The 27924-nt window shown below is 35.9% G+C and overlaps 2 protein-coding genes across 4 annotated transcripts in view; one reads left to right on the top strand and one right to left on the bottom strand.

Annotated features, from left to right (window-relative positions):
• The window catches only part of PHKA2 (phosphorylase kinase regulatory subunit alpha 2), a 62426-nt gene extending 50467 nt beyond the window's left edge, over positions 1-11959 (top strand). Inside the window, exons 29-34 of one of the 3 annotated variants that reach the window (XM_072428009.1) lie at positions 23-52; positions 1847-1894; positions 4945-5118; positions 7182-7235; positions 7522-7722; positions 8775-11959. In XM_072428009.1, coding sequence (XP_072284110.1) covers positions 23-52; positions 1847-1894; positions 4945-5118; positions 7182-7235; positions 7522-7722; positions 8775-8948 — 681 coding nt within the window. In that variant the 3' untranslated portion in view covers positions 8949-11959. The remainder of the gene's footprint in view (positions 1-22; positions 53-1846; positions 1895-4944; positions 5119-7181; positions 7236-7521; positions 7723-8774) is intronic. The other 2 variants (XM_072428018.1, XM_072428026.1) reach the window with 2 other exon arrangements.
• Positions 11960-19176: 7217 nt separating this feature from the next.
• PPEF1 (protein phosphatase with EF-hand domain 1) overlaps positions 19177-27924 on the bottom strand; it is a 28560-nt gene continuing 19812 nt past the window's right edge. Inside the window, exons 13-16 of the mRNA XM_072427998.1 lie at positions 24533-24639; positions 23727-23890; positions 21843-21927; positions 19177-21385 (exon numbers count right to left, since the gene is read on the bottom strand). Of these exons, the coding sequence (XP_072284099.1) occupies positions 21186-21385; positions 21843-21927; positions 23727-23890; positions 24533-24639 (556 nt within the window). The 3' untranslated portion in view covers positions 19177-21185. The remainder of the gene's footprint in view (positions 21386-21842; positions 21928-23726; positions 23891-24532; positions 24640-27924) is intronic.

The raw sequence follows: 27924 nt of genomic DNA, 5'->3' as shown, positions 1-27924 counted from the left end.
GTGTTATTTTTTCTGCTTTCAGATGGATAGGAGGTTTAGTGCTGATGAACAGGTGAACTTGAATGTAGTTCGTTTGACTTTGAATGTGTTATTAACCCCTTAATCAGTTCTAAAAATCTATTGTAAAGAAGTTATCCTTGTTTGCAGCTTTTTCTGTGTGGTGGTGGTGTTTAGTTTATACTTACAAATTAATTTTGTGATTGTAGATGAATTGTTGATGATCTATTTTGAACATGTTTTGCATCCCTGTGCAATGTATAGATTTCCAGTTTAATTATTTTAAATACCACATGCTAGATGATTATCCACTGAGATGAACAGTTGTCATCATCTCAGAAGGAAATCTAACATATGTGAAGTGGTCCTCCGACATATTCATCAATTTGCCCTGATGGATTGGCGGACAGCCAAGTGGGGATGACTGCTGTGCTTTCCTATGAGCCCAGCGGGGTGCCCTTTTATTTCCCCTCCCCATAGAACAGAACAGCCTTGTGTGTTCCCCTGTCACGGGAAACAATCATGAAAGATGATGTCAGTCCAACATGTGTACAAGGCTTTTGTTTTACAAATGTGGCTTTAGGAGCTTAACCCATTTCTGCATGCAACCCGTTTGTTAACAATTCCTGGTCTTATGCTGACAATATATTATCCTCCTTTACAAAGCTACATAGTTAGATTGAAAAATAAACGTATTCCAGATAAAACCCTATAGACATAGTTGACCCAGAGGAAGGCAAAAAATACCCCTGCACACACACAAATGCCACAAAGTTACCAGTGATGGATTTAGCTCTTCTAGAGAATATTGTTCTGCCTTTACATATCACATTATTATATAATATTATGTTATTTTACCTTTTATTATAATTACTGCTGTGTAAAAGACACCCTTTTAATATGCTGCACGTAAGATGTACTATGCATTAATATACCACTTTCAAAGTTTTACTTTTTTTTCTGAAATGATAAAATTTTTTACCATTCTCCAGTCCAGACTCTGCAGAATGCACAATTATCAAGATAATTCATTCATAGATACGTTTTATATATGGCTATGTGTGGCTAGCTTGGTAAAGACATTTGTTTTTCTGTAACTTCGCCTATTCACCTGCCACAATTTTCATGTACAATACTGTCCCAAAGCATCTTTACACTATGGGACTCAGTTAGAATTCTCTGAGGACTTTCACCTTGTGCCAAGAGTTACAACATTGTCCCCAGACACATAATCCACTAATAGCTGGCACATGATGACAGGCACCTGCTCTCCCACCAATAACCCTTGTTAATGTGCCGCACAGACCTGCTCCAGGAGCCCTGTTATCTGACATGTAAGGGGAACAGCACTGTATAATGTCATGTTTGCCTTGGTCCTATGTGTCCGATAGTTTGCAAAATTGGTTTTGCACTATATACATATATTGAGAACTGTAGCAGAAATCCCAAAATGTAAATTTACCAGAAATCAATGGAGGAAAAGAATCATTTATATACACTTTATATCCCAAAACAAAAGCTATTTTGATTTAAATTACAGACATTTTTATTGTTTTAGGAGGGCCACTTCTCAGCTTTTGCAATACTCTCACTCTTTCTGTAATGTGTAACCTTCCCTTAACTCAGCTTTATTAGCATTGGATTACCTATCTGTACCCATCCTTAATAGTAGAGCTAAATTTATATGTAACCCCTACTGTACTAAGAGGAATTGTGTTCATCTTTGTACTAACATACTAACCATTCCTTACTGTCCCTGTGTCCTCCTTCTGCCTGCTTTCCATTATTTTCAATCACATATCAATAAGTATTGTTGTTTACACCCCATATTTTCTATGTTCTTCTGTAGTTCTTGCATGGGCATTCTGTAAGCAGCATCCATTCATCAAGGTCTACGGTAAATCCATCATTTTTCTCCTAGCTTGTTTTCCTCTTTCACGTGTACATCTACAAGACATTGTAAACAAAAACAATTGTAAGGATTTCTTTAGCTTGTTCTATTCTTCATGAGACTGCTAATAAAAAAATTCTGAAATTGGTGATAGACCACAATTCACTGAACAATGAAATTTAGGAAGAAACAAATGTATCTGTAGATGGAGAAAATAAACCTCTAGACATTTACATATATTATTATTATTATACAGTATTTATATAGCGCCATCATATTATGCAGCGCTGTACAGAGTCCATAGTTGTGTCACTAACTGTCCCTCAAAGGAGCTCACAATCTAATGTCCCTACTATAGTCATATGTCATTAATGTAGTCTAGGTCAATTTAGGGGGAAGCCAATGAACCTAACTGCATGTTTTTGGGATGTGGGAGGAAACCGGAGGACCCGGAGGAAACCCACGCAGACACGGGGAGAACCTGCAAACTCCATGCAGATAGTGTCCTGGCTGGGATTCGAACCTAGGACCTAGCGCTGCAAAGGCAACCGTGCTGCCCATATATCATATAATACTCGCATGGTAAGGTTTTTAGGCAAAGAATTAAAGTTTAGATGGGACCGTTCTCCCCATGCACGGCCATATGTGAGACATGAAAACTTCCAAACAGCGGAGGAGCTTTAGAAATATTTTTTAGGATATTACATTGCAATTTTGCATTAATAATCAAGTTGGTTTAAATAGCTTTTTGGAGTTCAGCCTTGCCTGCTGTTCCAGGCGTTTGATTCATCTTGAGCAGCTCTAATTCTTTTGTAGAAGAGGTATATGTATTTAGCACAAACAGACAGCTATGGTACTCTGTGGCTAAAAATGTACTTGCATTTGGATTCATCAAAATACAGGAAAGGGTAGGGTCACACTGTCCTAGGTCCAATACAAAATACTTTATCAAGTCAATCTAGCAACTGAATTGCACATGAAAGTAGTGACACTTGGACACAGGAAAGGCAACAACATATACAAATTCACCTTCTGGTTTGTAAGAGCTTTGGTAAGTCCAGTTTATCATTTCCTCTTGATGTACAAGTTGGTTACTCTGCAGCGCATTCTTCGTGATTTGGAATGACGGGATATGAATTTGAGGCAAGAATGAGCCTTTGGAGCCAAGCTGATGATACATTTTCATCAGTGAAGCTGGGTAATCCTACAAACCTGGAATAGATCTGGTCCAGGATTCTGTTAAGCTAATTTCTGCTGGCCCTCTATCGTGGCCTTTGTTTCAACACGTTGGGAGCAGTGAATAACACACACGCAGCTCAAGCATGTAGTTATATCACTTCTCAAAACTTTATTATCACATTGCAGTTTATATAGTTAGACAACAAGGTGGAAGGCACTTAGTAGTTATTCAATAACAAGAAACCTACTTAACAACTTTGCTGATGATGATCTTCGAAGATGTTTCAAAGTAAGAAGCCTCAAGGTAGGGATGGAGCAAATATTGATAAGGAGGATATAACTAGTTTCGACTCAATTCAATTATTTGCAAAATATAGCAAAAAACTCAAAAACAACTTAACTTCAAGACTCAGCAAAATTACATTTCTTACAGATTCAAAACATTGAAATTAACGAATAGCAAAAGACTGAAGAAATCTATTCCAGGTTTGCTGGATCACCTAGCTTCATTGCTGAAAGTGTATCCTCTCCAGTCTTGAAGAGCTTTAATAAATCAGTACCATTGTCTTGGCTTTATAGGAAATTGGATGAAGCAGAAGCTGCAAGCTTATTTTGGTATATGTTAAAACATATACGTAGAAACCCAATACTTTGCCTTTTCTATACATCATGCAACACTTTTTCAACATCCCACCTATTCAATATACATGCAGATATTATTTAAACTCATGAGCTCAGTGTTTCCTATGGTATTACTGTTTACTAGCAGATTCAATACAGATGGCCCAATATAACCTATTACAAGAGTATGTATGAGTCTTATTGATTTTCCTTTCCTCCATATCTTTGATAAGGCAGGTGGCAGAAGAATTGTAATGAAGCAGTTTAATAAGACTACAAATCACTGAATATGGAGATCCTTCTTAGCCACATACAAACATCAAAGAGCCAGATGCAGCTTTGAAGTTTTCCTCTTCTTTTATGTTCCTGAAAAAGGATACTTGGATGCACATTCATTTTATATTTACATTGTCTTTATTCATAATCATATGTGTGGTCTTTAGAGAACCATAGTTTACTACAGTTAGCCATAGTGAAGAGATGAGAAGCTTGCTGTAGGAAGATGCTTGGGATGTTCTATCAAACAGACAGTTGGAAAATCTGCCCCAATTGCCATTGTACTTCTCATTTATCATCAGTGCCTTCTTTCTTCATCACTGATGCTTTCTGTCCTCATTATTTTGCTTCCTCACCTGATCATTGACTTGTAAGCTTTGATTAGTTTAGTTTACAAGTATTTAAAGCACTCATTACGTCTGCAATGACGGTTTGCACCAATCTTCAATGGATCATGCCAAATGACTGACCACCTTCTCCTATATCTGTGGGCTTTCTAAAAAAAATAAAAAAGTCAAACAGGATCAAATAGCCGTACCTGGTGGAGGATATTTTTTATATGTTTCTGTCTTAAAGGCTCGCTCGAGGTTGTGGCTGGTAGTTTACAAGTTGTCTTGTTGTGAATATGTAAAATACAGATGTGTATATGAAGTTGCAGTGAATGCAGTGTTTAAACTGTTCATCACGAGTTTCCAGATGGCAGGACGTTCTACTGCCATGTTTGTCTCCTGGTATTCTCAGTGCTTTATGTTACTGTAGTCTGGGATTTGTATTTTGTTTTTAAACTAGAAAATTATTGTTTGATGGTTCATTAAACATTTCTGATTTTCTTCTTTATTCAGCGTCTTTTACCTTGCCGAAAATCTTTTACTTCTCTTCATGGAAATACTAATCCTGGATGATCCTTCTAACCCTACACTTTGGACTGTATGTCTTTATGTATGTTGTTCACTGAAAGGTTTTTTTATAACTTGTTTCAGAGATGCAGCAGTCCTTCATCTCCTACTGGAACTCTGTCCCCGACATTATCTAGTGGCCCCCAACTTATATTGGATGATCATCAAGGCCAGTGGCTTAGAAGGAGAAGACTTGATGGAGCCATCAACAGGGTACCCATGGGCTTTTACCAAAAAGTGTGGAGCCTCCTTCAGAAGGTGGGTGATAGAAAAACATACATATAATATTTTTATATATATATATATATATATATATATATATATATATATATATAATAGTTACCATTTACAAGATAACAAAGCTTCTGGTTTTGCAGGGTTAGAAAGGTTGCATATATTTTTTAGGTAAAAGACATCAAACTACAGTAACAAATAGTCTTGTTGCTGCTAGGTACATGGAATTCAATTCAACCGCAGTTGATTCTCTGTATATGAACCTTTCCTAGGTTGACAGCATTAGTCTACGAAAGAAAGATTCTGGGAAAAGTAATATAAAGCAAATATTTTTTTTTTTTTTAAGTAAAGCACAGACACATCAGGGGCAAAAAAAACAGGCTCAGTCTTTTACAACAGCAGGGCTTAATCATAATGCTTTTTCACATGGCACTATAACTAGGAACCTGCTTGTGCAAAACATTTCAAGGTATTAGCTGTGTTTTCTTGGTTTATCTGTGCTTTATGTTTAAACCTCTGTGAATTGCATTGTTACTCTGAGAACGTGTTTCATTTTTGGACTAATTTAAATATTTATGTTGTTTTATTTGATGTCAAGATATGGTACGCCTGTGGTTGACTGAACCTGGTACAGGAGTGCTGCAAGCCAAGAATGTCATCTACTTAGGCAATATACTGCTCATTACATTATCATGCATTAGTTATCCTGTTTTAGGACTTAAAAAAATAGTCCCAAAACAGGACAGCAGTACTGTTTGGGTCATGCGGGTGTTGGTATTTAGGAATAATTCTTTTTACAACCATGTGACATGCTGGAGCATGGATCTGGTCCAGGATTAAAAACATTTGCTAGCAAAAAGCAAATGGCTTTGAAGAAATCCACTCCAGGTTTGCTGGATCACCCAGCTTCACTAATGAAAGTGTATCCTCTCCAGCCTTGGAGAGCTTTAATAAATTAAGCCCAATGAGCCCACACTACCATAAAATATGGCTTCCTGAAAGGGACACATTTTTTATTAGATGGTATGGATGCTGAGGCACTGGTCACATTATGTAAACCTTTGGTTTTGAGACAAGATAAAAAAAGGATGCAGAAACATTACATTATGAAACAGGCAGATATTAGCAAGTAGTTGGAAGGAGACAGAATTATAACACCAACATTCTTGGTCTTAGAAAAAAATGATGAATTGGTAACCAAGAGTTAATTGCCAAGAGTGGTGATACATTGTTATATTTAGTACATGATAGCAGTAGCATTGCAGGGTTCCTGATCAGTATGGCTGCTAAAAGAATCCTCATTAAGCTGAATTACATTTACGTTTCATGGATTAAATCCACTTCTTCAGGAAAAAGTAGAAGACAGAAATATCTGATTCATGTAGCACATAAAGTCCCACCTGGCAGGTGAGAGCAGGCAAGATCATCATGTTTTGGACAACAGTATTTTGGACTATGGTTCACTCAGGAATAGGTTCATTCTTTGTCCTCTTTATAGTTTTACTTCATGGTATTAGTACTTTCTTTCAAATCGTCTTTATCCATAGTCTTTCCTAGTTTTTTTACTTTAATGCATGCTGTAGTCAGCCATAAATGGCTAAATGGTCATCCCGTTTCTATCTTGGTTATGCCCAGCTGCTGCCTTCTTGAGCCCACATGGGAAGCATTATAAAAAAAAAGGCCAAACTACAAGATCTACTGATGGACGTAAATCCAGTGCGCTTGTAAATGAACGACTATAAAACAAAGAACATAGTGTACAGTACAAACAATAAAACAATTATCTTGAGCAGCATGAAAATAGAAAGTGAAATTCTGCTACTTAGGTAGCCTTGTAGATCAGAGATAGATGGAGATGAATGTGTCGGAATGTAATGTGCCTAATAAAATATGTAATTATATTAGTGGGTAAATTTTGCAGTTTTGAACCCTTGTGGTAAGAAAAATTGTCATGTATAGATCCCACCCAGTTCACAGGGTTGTATGGAGAATTAAAATGAGAATATTTGCAGTTTGAATTTCTGCTCTCATAATAAATGTGTTATGGCGTTTCCTTCTAACTGTGCGATTATTCTTATTTTTTACAGTGTCATGGATTGTCAATTGATGGATATGTTCTTCCATCCTCAAGCACAAGAGAGGTATACTAATTAATAAAATGTATATAGTATAATAAAACGTATATTTAAAAATGTATACCAAAAATAGGTTTGATAAGCTATGGGGAATCTATGGAGCAATTTCTGCAAATTATTGCTCATGACAGCTAACTCAAGTCCGCCCTAAGTGGTGGCACTTTTGATACCCACCATGACAAGGGCTACTAGTGTAAAAACCCAACAGTTTATGTATACTTGTTGTTGTAAATAGATATCTGCAAGACATATTTCGTTATACACCTAAGAATGCAATTATTTATTTATATAGATGACAGCTTGTGAAATAAAGTTCGCTGTCCATGTGGAGTCTGTCCTCAACCATGTTCCTCAGCCGGAGTACAGGCAGCTGCTAGTAGAGGCCATACATGTTCTTACTCTAGTGTCAGACATGGAAGTGGACAGCATTGGAGGCATCATCCATGTAGAGCGTATTGTGCACATGGCCAGTGATCTCTTCCTTCAGGACCAGGTATGGAACTTTGTCCTTAGATTTTAAAACTATATCTATTCTTCTTTCCTTTTCTTACTTCATACTGCATTATTCCCAGTATCGCCTGATTCAGTACCTATAAACCTGTAAATTTGCTGGTTCACACCATGATAGTCCATGTTCTGTAGTTTTGGAGTGCTTTAATAAATCAGCACCAATTTATCGACTTTTAAGGGAATTCAACAATTTAATTCTTATTGTTCCCTAAATCTGGTGTCCTTCTTCTGTAGGTATTGTACCTTCTCTAAATGTATCCTATCTGCTATATCTATTCATCAGACTCCGTGTTAAGAAATGTATATTAGTATATCAAAACGAGTCTAATAAAATATACAAAACTTAGTCTGCATCTCCTAAACATGTCTAGTTTTTTAAGAACTTTTTGATAGTTCCCCAGCTAAACTGGCAGCAGAGGTAGAAACAACTACCCAGCTCATGGATCATGGCAATCCTTCTTAAAGACTCCAGATTGAGCGCTATGAGCACCAATATATGGTTATCATTTACTCCTATGTAAGCATTGCCTGGATTAATAGACAACATACAATGACTGGAGGTAGGGGTGGTGATAGAATGCCCTTGTTTCAACAATAATTTTATTCACATGTCTTATCTTTCAAGTCTTAAATTAAATAAAAAAAAAGGAAAAAAAACATTTTACAGTTGTTTCAGTTGCATACAAAATTGTGCACTCAATTGTATAGAATCACATGAAATGCCACAATGCAAGTATCCTGTGGACACCAATTTGCGGCCAGTGCTACATAATTGAACTCTCCATGATGGTGACAAGTTAGTTATGTTGTTGTTTTCTTGTTTTTTTGTACATGGCAGTTTATATTATTAAGAAGATATCATGGGGCTCTAATTCACACCTTGGCTCAAGGAAAAGTGCCTTTGTAAATGCTAAACTCCAGATCAAAAACCCTTCATATGTATTTATAATATTCCTTATTTTATTTATCCTTCAGTACCTGCTTGTGAATTTGTTTAGCATGAACTACAAACCTTCTGTTTTTTTTATCTTACAGAAAGCTCTTGGAGCTGGAGAATTTTACCTCGAACAGGATCCAGCCACAGGGATCTGCAACTTTTTCTATGACAGTGCTCCCAGTGGGGCTTTCGGTACAATGACTTACCTGACCAAAGCTGTTGCCAGTTATCTGCAGGACTTTTTACCCAGTACCAGTTGTATGATGCAGTAAGAGAACAGGCTGCTATATAGACGTCCTGAACAAAGGAATGGGAATGTACAGCTGTTACTTCACATTCATAAGCATTTCAGCAAAATTACCTGTTTATTCTTGTTACAGATGGAATCTTTTAATTATAACAAGAACCAAATATTCTTGTAAAAGCATGATCTGTGGGAACAATGTCACTGAAAAATTCAGTATGCTCACAATATTTATTGCAATCTTATCCATATTTCAGAAGAATATCCTTAGACTAAAAAAACATCCATCTACAGGAAAAGTTAACTCTTGAATAAATTAATTGCTTTTGGAGAATTCTAGAATAGTTCCCCCTGTGCAAATACTGTACTTATTTCCACAATTATTCATTTAGACAGTGCACAAGTTTAATGGAAATACTGAATAAAAGTCTTCTCCTTTTGAAAAAATGCCAGCCCCACAAGACTTAGGCTTTGCTCAGAAGATATCACATAAAGTGATAGGTTTTCTTGAAAACGTAAAGTCAACACAGCTTTACATTATTCATTAAACTAAGTGAACATGCTCTACCCCTTTAGTGTAATAAATTCAGTGTGGTTTTATGTGTCTGGGCATTTTGCTTTTTTTTTTTTTTTACCTAAACAAAATGCATGGCAACACTCCTAATTAAGAAGGAGCCAATGACACTTAGTACTTTTGCACATTAGTATTTTGAGAACAATTTCAATATATTTATATATATTTAATAAGAAACACATGGGACTTTAAAGGTACGTAAACACGTAAACATCAACACAAACACTTTATTATTTATATATAACAATAATAAAAAACAAAAAGACAATTATAACCATAACTATGCATTATTGGTGAAATAACCATATATATATATATATATATATATATATATATATATATATATATATATATATATAATTATTATATATTTAAATATTTAATAATTATCCTTTAGCAAAAAAAATTCACAGGGTCCATGCGCATGGAAACAATCAAGCAGGAATCTAGAGCATTTACAGCTGTTCCTAAGCTTTATTGAGATTGTTAAAGATGCCCTGTGCACTATTCCTAATGACTGTCCGCTGATTATAGCTATTGTTTTACTATGGCATAACATTGTAGCGAGTTGCCTCATGTTTCCCCCCCTTCCCCTTCCTCTTTCCTACCTTCTCCATAGATCTATTTCCCTATACTGTCACCTGAAACAATCAGGCAACAGTAATTGAAAGTGTGTATGTGTGTAAGCGCCTGACCAGAACTTGCATCTTGATGTGAAGGTTAAGGGATACAGGAAAAAAAAATGTACAATCGTAAAAGTTTTATTTGATAAAGAGCATAATGGAGTGACTATAGAGAGGCCAATACAAATGCAAACCTTTACAATAGAGGTGATTAAAGTGCACAGTGTAATTTAAATTTTGTTTTGCACAATTTTGAAAGTTTTCTTTTTAGCACCCATTTGTCTCCTATTCATCTTCATTACGTTATAGTGTTTTTTGCAATAACACATTTGTATATATACATCCATTTACATTGCCCAGCTAAAGTGAAAACATATACTGCATGTACATTTGGTATCAATTTCAAGTTACACAGACCACTAATCTCCTGTATGTCCCTTAAGATTAGGAAAGCTTTTATTTGTGCAAAATACAGCCCACAGTACACCTTTCGGTACATGTTTTATAGTATGGCTAAAAATTTGCCACCCAGTAAAAATGTGAGTGATTTGTCATATTTTACTGTACTGTACAAAATGATACAGTAATAGACCACAGTTGTAAAAGTGTGGAAAATAAAAACTTTTTACTAATGTTGTAACATGGTATTTAGTATGCGTTACATTTGTGTCCTTATGGGTATAGCACCTATAAGGTAGCTGGTATCCCTATGAGTAACGTTAGGTTAGGCAAGTAACACTGAAATGTAACATTGATCTGTTGCCTGTAGCAATCAAATGTCCGCTTTCATTTTGTAACCTTTTCTAGAGTCATAATTACTGAAATGTAACTGGTTTCAATAGTCAGTTCCTTATTCATCTGCAGTAGTTTTTATAAATGAGAGCCATTGATACAACTACCATCTGTTGAGCATGTTCTTTAAAGAATCCTGTTAGAAAAGTCATTTTAAACAGTGCAGTGATTTTATTGTGATACTGAACTATGTAGATTGTATATACTCCGTGCCTGTCATAATGTTACTTATACAACATACAGCATGTCTGGACTATTGTCTGCATGTTGTTCATTTTAATTTGTGTGCAATTTTGTTTTATTTATTTTAAATGAATGTAAATAGTTAGTATAATAAAGGCCACAATAAGCTATATTAAAAAAAAATAATCATTTACAGTTACATATAGATTTATGTGAAGTGTGTTTTTTCTTTTTATGAATTTTGTGCTTCCTCTTACAGCTGTATGAACGTAGTCTGAGGTCTGTGGATAAAATGTATTGAAGTTTTTCAGAGCAGGTGGGGCTATATTGGTTTCCCTGCTATAATGTGCTTACATGATAGTTTTATACCTAAATAATCAATTATTTTTGTCATAACATTTTGTAATGTGTAACACCAACATGTCACACACTAATAGAATACTGTAATACAGGGAGAAAGAACACATTGTAGTATCAGAGAGTGACACCCTGACCTTTCAGGGTATGGAACATTCTCACTGGTGCTCTGTAGCAGATGTCTTAAAATGAGTTTATTCACAGACCTCAGTTTGATGTCAAATAAAAAAGGTTCTGCTATAGTCTAGTGTTTTACATTGCTGCCTGTATATAAACGTCTTTGTTATATCTCCATCCAGCCTATTCCTCGGTCACACTGAATGTAGACCTTTACACTGCTGTTTTTTAGGTACTGTATATTGAATGTATGAACAAAAAAATAAATATATTTTAGCTACTGTCCATTTCCTAGGCCTAGCATGTAAATGGTATTTTCATTCAGAAACAATAAATCAAGTATGTTTTTGGAAATGTTACAACTTAGCTTTTAATAAATTCTATGTTACCCATGTTGTATGTGGATTTATTTTATTGCTCATCAATCATATTTGAGGCTGAACTCCAGGTAAACAACTAAATACTTTATGGAGCTATTTTAGAGTTTTATGTCTTCATATATTTTCATAGATCCTCTGAAGTAAACACCTGTCTTTCTGTAGTCATTGATGGTCTGTCATTTGCAACCCCTATTTAATGTACAGCACTGTGTAATATGTTAGAAATACTGTTTATTATTAATAATAGTGAGCTGACAACTCTGCTTCTACTTTATGGCTGTTTTCAGCCTTACCAAAGTTTTCTCATTGTAAACTAGACTTTTCCCTGTTAGGGTATGGAGTTGTTTGTCTAATGCAAAATTATTAATAATTTAAAACCATATTATTTTATAACACAAATATTTATGAACTGGCAGTGTGGCTGTGTGAATATGAATACTAAAATAGAAAAATGGCCAAAGCAACATGTCGCTCTTTGGGATTTTATTTTATCAAGTTGACTGGAAAAAGTCAGAGGTGGGTAAATAATGCTATACCTTGTCACTGTGGTTCACCTATTACTACAATATTTGTTTAGCCTAGAGTTCAGCTTTAGGGCCAGGAAGGAGGGGTGCTGTATTACATTCTATGTCTAATATGGGTTCAGTGACATTTTTCATTATAAGTGCCATCTAAACAAGAATAATTCCATCTTTATATTCCATCTAATAATTGCCATCTAAACCACCAATATTCCAGTAAATTAATGTGCCATAGTCTTAGCTTTTTCAGTTTTTGCATCCATGGTTAGTTTGCTAATTGCTTATCTTAATAATTACTATATTATAAATAATAACCTTAACTTGCCATCAGCAGTTCACCTATAAGTGCAAAAATTGATAAAACAGTGCACACATAGAACTTGTTCATATTTACGTGTATTTAAAGTTAAACTGCACTTACAATTTTTACTGCTTTTCATGGCTTAGTGGTGGCAGGTATGGCCTGTAGGATGTTAGGCACACTTGTGGATGCAAACTGGCAGGTTCACTGCCAATTTTTCATCCAACTAACTGTTCCGGTAAGTTAACATGAATATAAATCAATCCCAAAGCACTTCTCATTGGTGTAGCATATTCTGCCCAGTGATTGTTTTTCTTGGATGGAAAGTGATCTAAAATCAGATAGAAATTCCAATAAAATTGTGATCAATCGCTCATACACATGATATGTACGTTCACTCCATCTTTTTGCCAACACACCCCAATCAGAAACCCAAAAATTGATCACAAAATCAATTATGATCAATTAACAGGTTGGCTTATCATAGATTATCGTAGATCTAAATATTTTATCTGTAATATATATATATATATATATATATATATATATATATATATATATAAAATTATGGTTTAATAAGCATTCTAGCACTAGTTATTACTTTTGTACCTTTGTAAAAAAACAATTGATAGTGTTCCCAGGTGAGGTTTAAACAAAGTGTGACTGTGCAGTTTGGGATTGTGATAGCATGGCCAAAAAATAAATAATATCTACAATTCTTCACAGATTGGAGTAACACCACTCCAAGCTCCATTCTGCATGCAGAAGCTGTACACATCACCTTGTGTCATTGTGTATCCTGGATAACAGTAGTATTGAATGTAGTATTGATACTGGTTTGGGAGAGGATCCTTCAAAGTAAGAAACCAGAAAGTACCATGAATAGGCACTGGAGGATAAAAGCACCTCACTCTTCTTTTCAAAGCATTCTTGAGAGCACCATGGCGTATTTGGTTTCCGTTGCCCTTAGTTGTATATAGAGTACTTGTGGAAGATATGATTCTTGGAGTGGTTAAATTTATCTCCTCCGTTCCACGAATGGTCACACTGGGATTCTTTGCTGAAAGCAAACTTTGTATGGCAGTTGTTTTATATTTAAGCATGGGCTGTGTAGTAGTGATCTCATAAACAGCTTTTTTGTATTTATATTGTGTGTCATGTTTGGTATTCTCAGTGTGAGAAAAAGAACCCTCTGTGATTTGTTGATGAAATGAGACCGGTGACATTTGAGTAAAGTTGATTGTGGACTTTGTAGAACCAGTTAGTGTTGGGACAGTAGTAATTAGTTTCTCCTTTTTGTTAGCATATTCAGAATGGTCAGTGGTGAATTTTGGGTTTGCACTACCAGCGACATGTTTTGGCGGTTCATATGTTGTCTTTAAAATAGAAGGCCTACTTAAGATGGCTTTTGGTAAACTGGAAGCAGTAAATGTATTCAGTAAGTGGAAAATGGAAGACTGGTTTCTTACTGAATGTGATTGGTTTGTGTTTTTGGTACCAGTGAAGAACTCCTCAGACTGTGTCCTACTCATTTGTCCTTCCACCTTGGATGATGTTCTCGGGTGGGGTAAGTGACCATTAAATAAAGTAGTTAAAATATTCATTGATGTTACATCATTTTCAGCCTTTGGATAATGATCCTTGAGAACTGGAGTTCCTGTTGTGTTTGTTCCTGGTAATGTTGGAAATGGAATTGTTACAGTTTTTAATATTTTACTTTCCCTCCATTTTGTCTCCCTTTCAGTTTGTAGCATATTAGATAAATGATGCCAGTTGGTGACATTTATCTTAGGCGAATCTGTATGCGTATCTTGTATAGATGAATATACCAAAGAGTCATGTTCTTCAGGACTAGATTTATTAGTTGACCTTAGTTTGTCTCTGGGCGTTAGATAGTTATGAATTTGAATGTCCCCAACCTTTAAAAATTCTTTGTGTTGGTAGGAACTCATTTTTTCCTGAATACCCTTAGTTCTAATTATGGTTGTGATGTTACTTGCAGAAATAATCTCACTGTGATAGTTATTAGATTCATTTTGTGTTGTATTATAAAAGATTCTGTGAAGAACCTCTGAAGATGTTTTTGAAAATGATGAGTTTCCCATGAAGCTTCTCATCTGTGCACTTGTTTTTTTTAGATTGGAACTCATCATGTCGGACTCTAAAACAGCATAAGCAGAATAGTATTCATATAACATAATAAATAATTAGGCACAGTTTCTTTTAAAAAAAACTCTCACCTCTACAAATAGGTATTGTGCTGTTCCATGTCTTTCCATTGCAATATAAAAATGAGGAACCAAATAGCTTGTAGCCTTTGTTGCATATGAAAGTAATGGCAGCATTATTGTGACTGCTTTGAAGACTGCCATGTAAAATTCCAGTTGGCAAATGGCATCCACTAGCTGGAAAAGAAAAAGGGTACAAGAGAAAGGTAATTAAATTTATTTGAGTTAGAGGCTCCACATTTCCTTGGTTCATTTAATAACATTTTTTCCTCAAACTGTATGGTGAATGCCAGTTTAATACTTTGAATCTCATGGGCCTTCTGAGCAAAAGGAAAAATTAGCTGTACTGCTTCTGGAGCAGGACATGTAGCTGGGGTTGATGTACTGCATAGGGGAATATTCTTCATGGAAAAATTGTAATGCTTAGAGAAGAGGTGATGGTGGGGACAGATGGGATACTTAGTTATTGAGTTCTTTATGAGAAATACGGCTAGGTAAAAAATAATATGATGAACTACTATAAATAGTTTTATGGCGAAAACAATAATCTGAAACTTGGTATGGATGGTGTTGGCACCTTTTTTTTATGGTATTTATGATGTTCTTTTTCAGCTACCTCCCCCTTCCAGATATTTTAATGACAATATGATATTCATGGGATGTGAAATTTACTCAAAAAGTAGATAGATATATAGAGCCTAAACTGTGCTCTTTAGTAAAAATGACTGGGTTTACAACATGTATTAGGTTCACATGATGTGTTAACTACTGATAACCATGCTATGGAGCCCACAACATGTGCTTTTTTAAAACTGACAACTCTGTTTTGGTGCTTACACCATGTCCTCTCTAATGATGATGCCTGTAATGCGGAGCTTACACCATGTCGTTCGTTTACCAACGATAATTATTGGAAGTGTGTACGTAGCTTTACACTGTGTGCTCTCTAACACTGATAGCAGTTTTATGACACTTACACTGTGTGCTCTCTAACACTGATAGCAGTATTATGACATTTACACTGTGTGCTCTCCAATGCCTATAGCTTTGGAGGTATAGAGCTTATGACGTGCTTTCTAATATTAATAGGTCTCCAATATAGCTTACACTGTGTGCTTTCCTAAAAAGATGCCTATACTATGGAGTTTAAACTATGTATTCTCTAATAATGATATCTATAATAAAGAACTTACACATTGTGCTCTATAATAATGGTGTCTGTGCCATGGAGCCCATTCTGTGTGTTCAAGTATACTGATGGTTGTGCTATGGTGATTACAAGTGTTTTTAACTACTGATAGCTTTACTAAGACAGTAACTTACCTAAACAGACAGGTACAGGTTTCCTCCACTTTCCTTTAATACAGCTGTTACTGACATGTCCAAGTAATCTAAACCCAGGATTGCATGTAAAGGTGGCATATATCCCTCCATAACGAAAGAAGGTTTTTCCATTTTCTAGTTGTCCTAATCCAGGACACAGAGCTTCAGAGAGACCTGCAAAAATGCAGACATTCATTTGTTTCAGCATTTCTGTACACTGGGCATAGATAAATTGCCAGTGCTTGTCTCACAATCGGATATTACTACTACATACCTTTATAAGGCCCATTAACCTACTGGTGTATTTTTATGGGCAGTAAAACCATACAAGCACAGGAATAACTAACTATAATATACCTATCTACTATTTACCTTGGTGGGATTTAAACCTAAGACACTCACGAGAACCACCATACTCCCCTTGGATATTGTGCTAATACATTTCCAGTTTCCAGTAATATGCAAAAAAAAATTGTTGTCTTGTTTTAATTAACATGGCAAAGAACAAGTAACAAGTCAGTATTGGTTAGGCACACCTAATATGTGTAAATTTCCCTATAACATAGCAGATTTTTGGCTTTTTTAAATCAGGTCCATTTAATATTAAAATATAATTATGAATACATTTCAAACAACAATTGGGTGGGATGAAAAACCAATGAGACCTAGTAGAGAATTTAAAGTATTTACATTTCTTGGCATAAGAGATACATTCTGTTCTATATCCTTTGTAAATGCTAATATGTGCATTAGTCATAGCTTATAAAAGATGGTCATTTATTGTAAATATTTCACAAAGGAGAGGAAAATATGTTGATAATGATTTGAGTTAATCTACCGTAGTTCCTTTTTACCTTATTTTTTTTAAATTAGTTTAACTGTTTGATTAAATTGCGGTTCTATATGTACATGTTTGCATGTTTCAATCTAGTTTCTAAACATTAATGTACATTTAATAAAGACTGGCTGGTAACTAAATATAGAAATTATCATATTACATTGATTAAAATGTTATTATAATTGGTGGCACAAGTAGAGCTTAGAAATTCAATTGGATAAAGGGCAATATTGTACTTTTTTAAAATTAGCCTGAGCTGTTCAAATTGTCCAAATTTATTACAAGCTTACCTGTCCAGTGACTTTAAGTAGTTGACCTTTTAGCAGTCACCAAAAAAAGAAAAACCAGAAAAGGAAAAACTTACTGTACAACACCATGAAGACACTCAAAGATAGAAAGAAGTGTATTGTCTCCATTAAAGATTTGCCATCCATCCTTGTTGCGACTGACCAGAAATCTCCTGAAGCAGGTTATAGATGTTTCATTTCTAGAAAAGCTATAGGTCCAATGTCAAAAAGATCCGATCATAGTTGGAACATTTTCATGAAAAAAGAAAGGTCTCCTGCTGTTGCTGTTACCTTGTATGAGAACTAAGAAGGATACATATGGATCTGCCTGGGATGTTCTGCATAACTTGATAAATAGCTGTAACCTCCCCCACCCGTCACAGCTTGGTAATAAACTGGAGAACACCTAGGGGCATGAGTTTACATGCAAACAAGTATTCAGGATCAGAATATCTAACTTAATTCTAGACATTATCTTGTATAACAAAAAAAATAGTTAAAATAAAACCTTCCTGCTAATAAATAATCTTCACTAACATAACTCACAGGCAACCAAAGAAACCACTTTGTATTTTTGTAAGAAATATTTATAAAAAAGTTCAATTTTTTTACATTCTCTTTGCCTATAGCATTTGGAAGAATATTTAAAAATAAAAAGTTTGAAGAAAAGAGTGTGAAGACTGCATTTCCTTGACTGTGTTGCAGTAGTCAGATTTAACAATTTAAAGCAGACCTAGCATCACATTTTCAACTATACCTAAAAGGGTGGCTACCGCTTTTTTAGCACTGTCCCCTCCCCTTCCGTAATTAGCGCTGTGGAGGTAAGAGTGAAGGGGAAACCCACAGTCTCCTGGCATACTTATGTCACATTTCTCAGGAGGATGCAGGCTACTCTTTCTGTGCATGCCTGAGATTGTATATGTGTCATCATTGGCTTTCCTCAACTGTGAAATGAAAAACAAGTGCTCAATCTAATGCATGCCCAGTGAGATCAGCGCTCATTTTGTTTACATTTGCAGTAAGACATATCGCCCATCTTACGTCTAAGTAGTGCAAGATTGGGAGACATCAAGAAGAACCTGCAAGAAAGCACAGCAGCAGAAGATGAAATGGAGATTGCAGGAACAAAGAAGAAAGCCAAGCTGGGATGCACTGGGTGCGGTTTGTACACAGTGCATGTGCTTTAAAACATGTAAGCTTTGCTCCACTAAATCAAAAACCTAATTCCCTTCCAATATAAGATGAATAACTCCAGTACTTACATTTCCAAGAACAAAAAATGTATATGCGGTGGCCTAATTTATTTTCTGTGTTTTCCAACTGATAGTAAAACAGTTTTTGTATTATGATGAGGTTGTTAACTAAATGAGTAGAAGTCTGAAGCTATATTGTTACCTTGGGACAGAACAACAAAACACACTGCCCTCTCCTCTCCTACAACTCATAAAGAAAAGGGATTCTGTAGTCCACTGAGATTACACACATATGATTACTTACTATTCCATGACTAACGCTCTGAATAAAAACTCCTTTAAAAAATATACAGTATATAATAATGACAACATCACAATTCATACTTTCAATATAGGCACTTCAATGGTTTTTAAAACTGTTAAAGCTGACACCATGATTTAATATCAGTAATCAGAGCTGACAGATAAGAAGGTATATGACCTTCCCAAAGGAGTATTTCTTTCATGAATCAGATGCAAATAAGACAAGGTGGATTCCATTACTGAGGAATTACCTTTAATCAATAATCATGACAGAAACACATTTCAGAATGCTGAAGCTCATTTAGGACACACAGAGAAGGAAGTATCTTCTTTTTGATTAGCTTCAAACAAATAAAGGTAATTGGCTTACCCAAAGATGAATACATATCTGATTAAAAGACCATATGATCATTTAGGATACATTAGGATGGAAACTGTAGCTTCAGATTGGTTACTTTTTTCTGTCTTGTAAATAAGCCCAAAGCATTAGATGGTTATCTGAAGTGTTCCTTGCATTGGCTAGATTAGTGGATAGAGGAATATGCAGGTAGAAGGCAAATGAATAGTTACCATTATTGCTTGTGGGCAGCTGCTATTTTTTCCAAAACTCACCAGGCCTGTGTGTTGAAGTAGCCATCTTGGTAGTGGCAGAGCTTTGTTTCCTGAGGTCAGAGAGATAACAGTGAGCACAGTAATGACATCACCAAATATCACTCAGTGTGTCCTGATATTAGCGATCAGACGGAGCAGTGCGGTAATTTCACACTGCGGATATGTGACTGTAGTGCCTAGGCACACTAACTTACCATAAAGTACTAGGTAAAGCTTGCTGTGGATCATTGTGGGAACATTTCTCTACTGGCCTGTCTAAAATGTCAGTGCAAACAATAAACATCCATATCCACCCTTCAGTTACCCATAATAGCCAATCATATTTGATTTTTCAATATTAGAACAGAGAACACTGAGGCATGATTGCCGATTGGTAACTTATAAAAGTTGGTTGTCTTGATTTGTGTTTTTAAATTCAAGATCTTTATTTAACAGTACCAGCACTGATTTAAAGTATAAAAAAGACCCCTAGTGAATCTAAAATTTATTTTTAATAAAATACCTAAAAATGTTCTACATGTTACCCTAAACAGTCTTAGTACTAGCCTGTTTATCTGGAACATTCAGTCTGGGGGAAGAATGACAAGCGCTGTAAACTTGCTGATGGCGGGAGAGTGTACAGAGATGTACTATCCAGTCACAGTCCTAAATAAGTTTTGTTTTTCGGTCAAAAAGAAATTTGTCAGGCACATATATGGTGTCTGGGAGAGGTGTCTATATTAGAAAAAATTGGTTGAGCAGAATAATCATTATATTGTTAATAACACATACTTGTATACATTCATATTTGTGTTTTTAGCTCTTTGGTTACGTTTACAATTGAATAAATACATTCCCTGTGCAGTTAGTATGAATTAATTTCTTGCTCTTTAGCCCTGTTTGTCTAAAATGTTTACATATCAGCCTATCTATAGAAAATGGTATTTACTTTTTTTTTTAACTCAGGGACCAATCATAAAAAGTGTTTCTCTGGCTATAAGGAGCCTAATAACAATGTTTATGTTTTATGATTATATCTGTAACTCATGAAGAGAACACAAAATGTGCAATCCTAAAGTCTGTGTCCAGTAACCTCACATCAGGAAGTATGCGTGAACAACTATAACAAAATGCAAAATTGTAATAGCATATTAATTACCACTTTATGGTACAACTCACTACATTAGATTTGTGGATTTAAAAAACATGTTGTATATTATTTAAAAGTATACTAAGGAAAAATCCATAAAATGTCTGACATATTAGTCTGTAATAATTAGATTAGAACCACATTTCACCTTTTGTAAAAAAAAACACTATATATTGTATACAGTAATGATAATTTATATGAATCCGAATGCCAGCACTGACATCCATTTCCTGTAAATCACACACTATTATCAAACTAACAGAACATCTCCAACATGCCACAAACCAGTGCCAGGGCCCATAATGATTTACAGCCCGCTGGTTCATTGTCAGGAATGTTTTGCTTCACCTCTCGAAGCCCACCCTGTGTTTCATTGCCAGGTGATATGATGAACCTCCTAATGCAGAAGAAAAATACCAACTGTAAGGTTCAAAGGCACAACAAACATTTTTTAGATTGTGAGATCATTTCTTCAGCATGATTAATGAAGAAGCCTGAAAGATTTCATCTTTTTATACTATCTTGCCTTTCAAATTTATGAACCACCCGAAAAGCTTCCAAAAACTCATTAAAGTCAATGCTGCCATCTTTGTTGGAGTCTATGCTGTGGGCGAAGTCATCAATGGTTAAATCATCTATACTTATATGAAGATGGGTGCTAAAAAGTTTCCATGTTTGACGAAATTCTTCAATGGAAATTAGGCCTAAATAAAAAAAAAACAAAACAATGCATTATGAACATATGGGATTATGATAAAGTGCATAAAGGAAAACATTCATCTATCATGATTTATTAACTGACAGATCAATGCTAACTTTATTAAAAGTCACAGGGTTACACAGTTTAACATAACTAAATGCATATCTGTAAAACAAAAGGGAACATACTCCCCCCAATTGGTAGCCCATGTGTTAAAAAGCATCTGCTTAGCAGTCTCCCAACTGTTGAATTTATTCCACACTTCTTGGAGTATGGAATACATTCTCCTCAGTTGAAGAGTACTTTCTTACTTATAATATCATAAATTTAATTAAAACTTCATAAATAATAACGTTTGAGATATTTGTTTTGTCTTTGTCCATTATTATTATATATTACATTACAAGGTGCGCTTGTGCATAAAAATAAAAGTGTGAAAACATTTTAAGGTATCAGTTTACCTGAGTTATCCTTGTCAATGATATTGAATATGCTCTCCAAGTCTCCCTTATATCTGTATAGAGTTTCCGCCAAGCTTGGCTGCACCTAGTTAGCAAAAGAAAACTAATGTATAAAGGTAAATCTGGGTAGTCACCACAAACATAACATAACCTTGCACAATACCTAGACTCTTGTTGCCCTAGAATATCTTTGTAATTGTCTCGGGTGAAAATAACATTATTACAGCAGCCCAACTGACATCATATACTAATCTGTAAAGCAGATTTACTGATCACAAAAGATAATTTCCGGTAACAATCATCTGAAATCTATCTGACTTCTGTACAGGACTTTACCATTTTCATACCCAAGCTTTAGGCTTGAATAATTAACTCCAGTTAAATCCTATTGGAAACCTTTTTTTTTAATATTATTATTATTGTTACTAAACAGGATTTATATAGTGCCAACATATTACGCAGCACTGTACACTAAATAGGGGTTGCAAAAGACAGACAGATACAGAAAGTGACACAGGAGGAGGAGAGGACTCTGCCCAGAAGAGCTTACAATCTAGGACACTTGACACAAATGCATGAATATTTGTGGCCAACACCTTGATGGCTGATACTAAAACTGATACTTTAATTTAATATTTTTGTTAAAGTCAATGGATATATGTTTTTTTAAAGCAGGATTATCTTTTTACAACAAGGAAGCTCTAATTTACTACATGAGATGGATGACCTATGTCACACTTACCTCCTGTGCATGCGGGCAGTTCTGACTCTGGGCGTGCCTACACTCCCAAGCTTTATCAGTTACGTCCAACCCGATTGCCAATCAGAAAATAGTCTCTTAATCATCCACGGCTATTTACCTAGCTCAGACTCAGCACTCAGCTATCATGCAATGTGTCTCCATATTGCTGAGCCCCTAGCTCTGCGGAGCATTTCCTTTACACCTGTTGGTTAATTCAATGTTTTCTCTGTCCAGCTACTGTGTTAACCTCTTCTTGTCCAGTCTGTTGTTTCCATCCAACTTCCCTGTGCTGTCCCAGTGTTCCTCTCTGTCTGTGGATATTCCTGTTTCACCTGTGCCTCTTGTTGCTTCCACTGTCTCCTGTGTTCCCTGTGGCTGCAGTGGCCCCTGGTGCCTGTTTCCTGGATCCCTGGTATTTAACCCCATGCTTGCTGCCTGCCTTGACCCCGGCCTTCTTGACAATTTTTCTGCCGTGTGATTTGGTACCGTGTATCCTCCTGCCCACCCTGGTGTGCCCAAGGACCGCAACCTGGCAGTAACCAACAGCGCAACATCCTCACCACTAGAGGCTCTGGAGAAGGTTGCTGCCTAAACTCTGCGCCTTGGTCCTTCTCAGGGCTCACGCCACTTTTGTGCAAGCCGTAGCACCCCCTAGTGGCCCTGTCTCTCCAAGTGTGACAGCCTATGTATATTTTATGGGTTATTTTAGAAAGCAGATGTACCGCAAGTTATTCATTTCATATAAGTAATGTGTAAGCTTAACACTTTATTTTGTTTCTTCCTCCAAAAGTCAAACTCAGTCTTTAGTCCGACCCCATCATTGGGCCTGATTTATTATAGCTCTCCAAGGCTGGAGAAGATAAACTGTGTCCACATATTTTTCTGGCATTGATCAGCCCTGGTTGCACCTCTCAATTTGTAATTTTACAGAAATTAAGAGCTACAAAACTATATTTTCAGGAATACAGACTTAGAGTTGCTGTCCACATTAAAGATAAATGTCTGTTGTTCTTCTAAAAAGACAATATACCACCATTTACTATAAAGACTATATACCATTTACTAAAGACTTTATACTACTATACTACTATAAAGACTACTACCATTTACTAAAGACTATATACTACCATAATAATATTCACCTCCTTTATGGGTTTTTCTATCTGAAGATCTTCAAAACAAGACATGTATTCCACACTTCCATCAGGTGTCAACCGTGCAATTCGAGAACGTAAAGTCCGCCAGGGCAGATCTAGATGAAGAACCGCCTCCATTGCTCTGGCCCAATCACTGATGGAGATTTTTCCTGTTGTTAAAAAAAATGTTTAGGCTGTTGCAACTAGTAATACTACCTGCACCAAAGTCACCCCACCCTACTGTCTCTATGTTTAAGATTTAGAGTTTCCTTACATCCGTGATAACCATACAATTAACACAAACATGTAGATGTCAAGTACAAATTAGTCATCCATAATTTAAAATATTTTACAAAAACAAGTGTCTATTTGGATGTATGCTAAGCAGCTTCCTGGAGACTTGTCCCTACATTTTGGAGTAGTAGGAAACAGAAATTAATGATTGCTAATACATATATTATCTTTGCCTGTTTATGTATAATTTTTTTTAATTCATTAGTGTTTATATGTTTCAATCACTAAGGTAAAAAGACAAAAATTATAGTAAAGGTATTGGAATTGGAATTTCCCGTACTTCCTGTTCTCTCTGACACCCATTAAATAGACAGGATGGAGGGGGGTATTTACCCCACTTCCTGCTCTGCCTTTCAAAAAGACAAGATGTCTGGAGAAATCTCCCAACTAGAGACCCAGTCTGACAGGACCCCTAATCCCTTTCTACTTCATACTACAGTAAAAAGACATATTTTAATCTTGCTGGGAGCACTTTTCCCCATCAGTATACAAAAATTGTCAATGAATTGTGTTTATACCTGTTCCATTTAAATCATACTGTTGAAATTCGTTAATAAGATCAGAACGATGGGCATAGAAACGCTCCCGAAGAGATCTAAAAGCTGAGTCTTCCACAGCACTGACCCTGTCAAAAGAAATTATATTGTAATTTCATACAGCTAAATGGATCACAGGGGTAATAACATTAGGAGTGATTTTTAACTACACAATGGAGTTCATTTATTTAAAAAAGAAAAAAAGTAAACACATGTACACAACAATATTTAAATATTGCTTGAATAGTATTAAACCTTAAAAAAATCTGTCTTCATAATAGAATGAATGCTGCTAATCTAGTTAAATGAGAATAGGTATTAAGAGAATGAATGCTTTGGTTACTTTGTAAAATAATTGTTTAGTTAGCTATGTATGTTGATGCCTATTACCTTGCTGTGAAGTCGCTATTTAAATGAGTGTATGAAAAAGAAAAAAAAAACAATAAAAGATTCAGGTGACTAACTTCTCTCTTCAAACACCAAGTTCTCCTTGCAGCATTATTATTATACAGTATTTATATAGCACCATCATATTACACAGCACTTTACAAAGGAGCTCACAATCTAATGTCCCTACCATAGTCATATGTCATTTATGTAGTCTAAGGTCAATTTAGGGAGAAGCCAATTAACCTAACGGCATGTTTTTGGGATGTGGGAGGAAACCAGAGTACCCGGAGGAAACCCACACAGACACGGGGAGAACCTGCAAACTTTCCCTCACATCATGGCTTGCTGCTGCCCACAGACACGGGGAGAACCTGCAAACTCCATGCAGATAGTGTCCTGACTGAGATTTGAACCTAGGAGCTAGCGGAGGAGCTAGCCGGAGTGCTAACCCCTGAGCCACCGTGCTTAGAGACAGAGAAGCCCATTAAACAGAGTTTGTTTGACCCAGATGATAACGCTTTTTATGTTGTTACTATTCATTCTTAAGTATCGGAATAGCATAATACCCTACAGAGCTGCAACTACCATAAAGGCCCTCTAAGGTTAGTGACTAAGTAGGAGGTTAGAGAGGGCAGCAGCAAGCCTCAGCATTTAGACACTGTTTTAAAGCCTAACTGCAAGCATTTTATGTTGTATAAAAGGCCGCAATAAAGGTTAAAAAAAGGCTTCAATACTCATTACATAAAGCGGTTGTCCACCCTTTTTGTAAGGTAAAAATTGTTTAGGTCCGCTTTAAGAATAAGTGCTGTTTTTTCCTGACTGACCATTTTTATTTTCCTGCTTTAGTAAATTAAAGAAATAAATACATTTTGCAACAACCAAATGTAATACAGGATAATAACTGGTACTATGCAGGGACTGTGCTAGTATGATTTTAGGCGTTGGTGCTTATTCCACTGGCAAAATACGGATAAAAGCGTAAGTAAATACGGTCATATCTTTTATCTTGGGGCAACCAAGCGGTAGAATTAATCTAATTAAACGGTATGAATCCGGAATTTTCTATTATTATGTAGTACTATTTGTTTTACAATTGTACAAGTGTAATACAACTAGAACCAGGGCTTTTATTCTCATCGAATGCACCGGAAGAGAGTTCCGGCACCTTTTTTCAACAGATTTTCCGAGTCTGTAAAAGTCCGTGAAGGGGAACAACTGTCAGTGAAAATGAATACAGTGAATACAGGCTGTGCATGCGTGCTTCAATACTGGACAGGTTGCTTGGGAAGTGTCATCACGTGCACCGTGAGCTGCCTGACCTGTGACAACATTTGAGGAGATCCGATTGTTTAAATGTGCCTGACATTTTCCCGCCTACACAGTGATTCAGAGCATTCTGCTCACGGTGCAGTGATACATACCGGCTGGACTGCAGAAAAGGTAAAGGAAAATTACAACTCTAAAGCCCCATAAAAGCTTTAAAGAAAGACAAATATTGGATCTATTCCACATTATGATGAATCATATGAAAACACAACAAGAAAAATGAACAAAGACATTTTTTAATTGTGTATACATAAATTTATCACAATAGGAAGGAAGAAAAAAAGGGGGAGGGAAAAGGAAAGAGAAGAGGAGGGGGAAACATGACCAATAATTAGGTGCTAGGATAAGTGATAAGTCTGCCAGGATGTCCAAACTTGCTCAAAGGTGTTGAGTGTGTCTTTAAGAATGCAGGTAAATTTGTCCTTATTCGTAATCCAGTTAAGTTTCCTCCTCATAACTATAATGGTAATAGCAGATTTCCAGTTCCTTGCAATAGCAGTCCTTGCCATTAAAAGCATTCCAGATCAGTTTTTTAGCTGGTTTAGGGAATGAGGAGTGAACCAAGCGAAACAAGGCACATTCGGGGCTAGCCAGTAGGTTAATATTGAGAACTGATTACGACTGACTGAGGAGATTGATTGAAATAGTTCTGACCAGAAACTTTGGCCTACTGAGCAAGACCACCAAATATGTTCCATGGTACCCACTTCTCTGCAATTTCTAAAACATAAAGGCGATGAACCTGGGTGCCATTTGTTTAGTATAGCCAGAACCAAATACCACCTCAGCAACGTCATAGAATTGTCTCCAATCAGTAAAGTATTATGTGAAGTTTTGGAAAGATTGCTAGCTAACTGGCACCAATCTTCCAGCTCTCAGGTCTTCCCTAAGTCTTTCTCCAGAGCTCCCATGAATAGAAGTTTGGAGAAAGGAGAGGAGTCCGTTACCTATAAAATAGATATTTGGCCCCTTGCCTTATCAATGAAATTACAAGTGTTCTCAACAGGCTTATACATAGGGAGGTGAACTCAAAACAATTCTGGAGTGGACAAAGGTATGTAACCAAAGGTATCAAAAATATTCTGAGGATGGGAGCTCATCCTCTAAGGATGGACCAGATAAATCTCAGGTATATAGTATATAAAGTCCACCACAGATGTGGATTCATGCTCAAAGTGATTTCTGGATTTTGCGATATTGGAGTTAGGGGGGTGTGAGGAGAGCAAATATTAGTTTTGGCTTTGATCCTGTTTCAAACTGATAAGGCATACCATAGGGAAGGACAAAGGATTTTTGGCCCAAAACATTTCAGTGCCTACATTATAGATTCTAACGCTAGTGATAGTGGCGAAATATAGGAATGCCCACAACTCCCCTGGATTTGGGAGCTACTAATACTGAACCATGCAACCTGCTTTTCCCACGACCCCATTTGAAGGCCATAACTTTAGACTGAAGGGTCTCCAATTCTCATTTAGGTATTGGCATGGGGAGTGTTTGCTTAAAATGTAGTCATAAATGTCCAAAAACTAAACAAAACAAGTTTATCAAATTTATAAATGCCATTTTTACTTAACTAAATTCTACTACTGTAAGTAATTAGAAGTTGAAATATGATTGTTTAGGTGGCTGTTAATAAATAACAGTCTTTGCAAAAA

Source organism: Pyxicephalus adspersus, chromosome 1 (genome assembly GCF_032062135.1).
Source record: "Pyxicephalus adspersus chromosome 1, UCB_Pads_2.0, whole genome shotgun sequence".
Taxonomy (NCBI): Eukaryota; Metazoa; Chordata; class Amphibia; order Anura; family Pyxicephalidae; genus Pyxicephalus; species Pyxicephalus adspersus.
The sequence above is the reverse complement of the archived record's forward strand: the minus strand, read 5'-3'. Positions and strand labels throughout refer to the sequence as shown.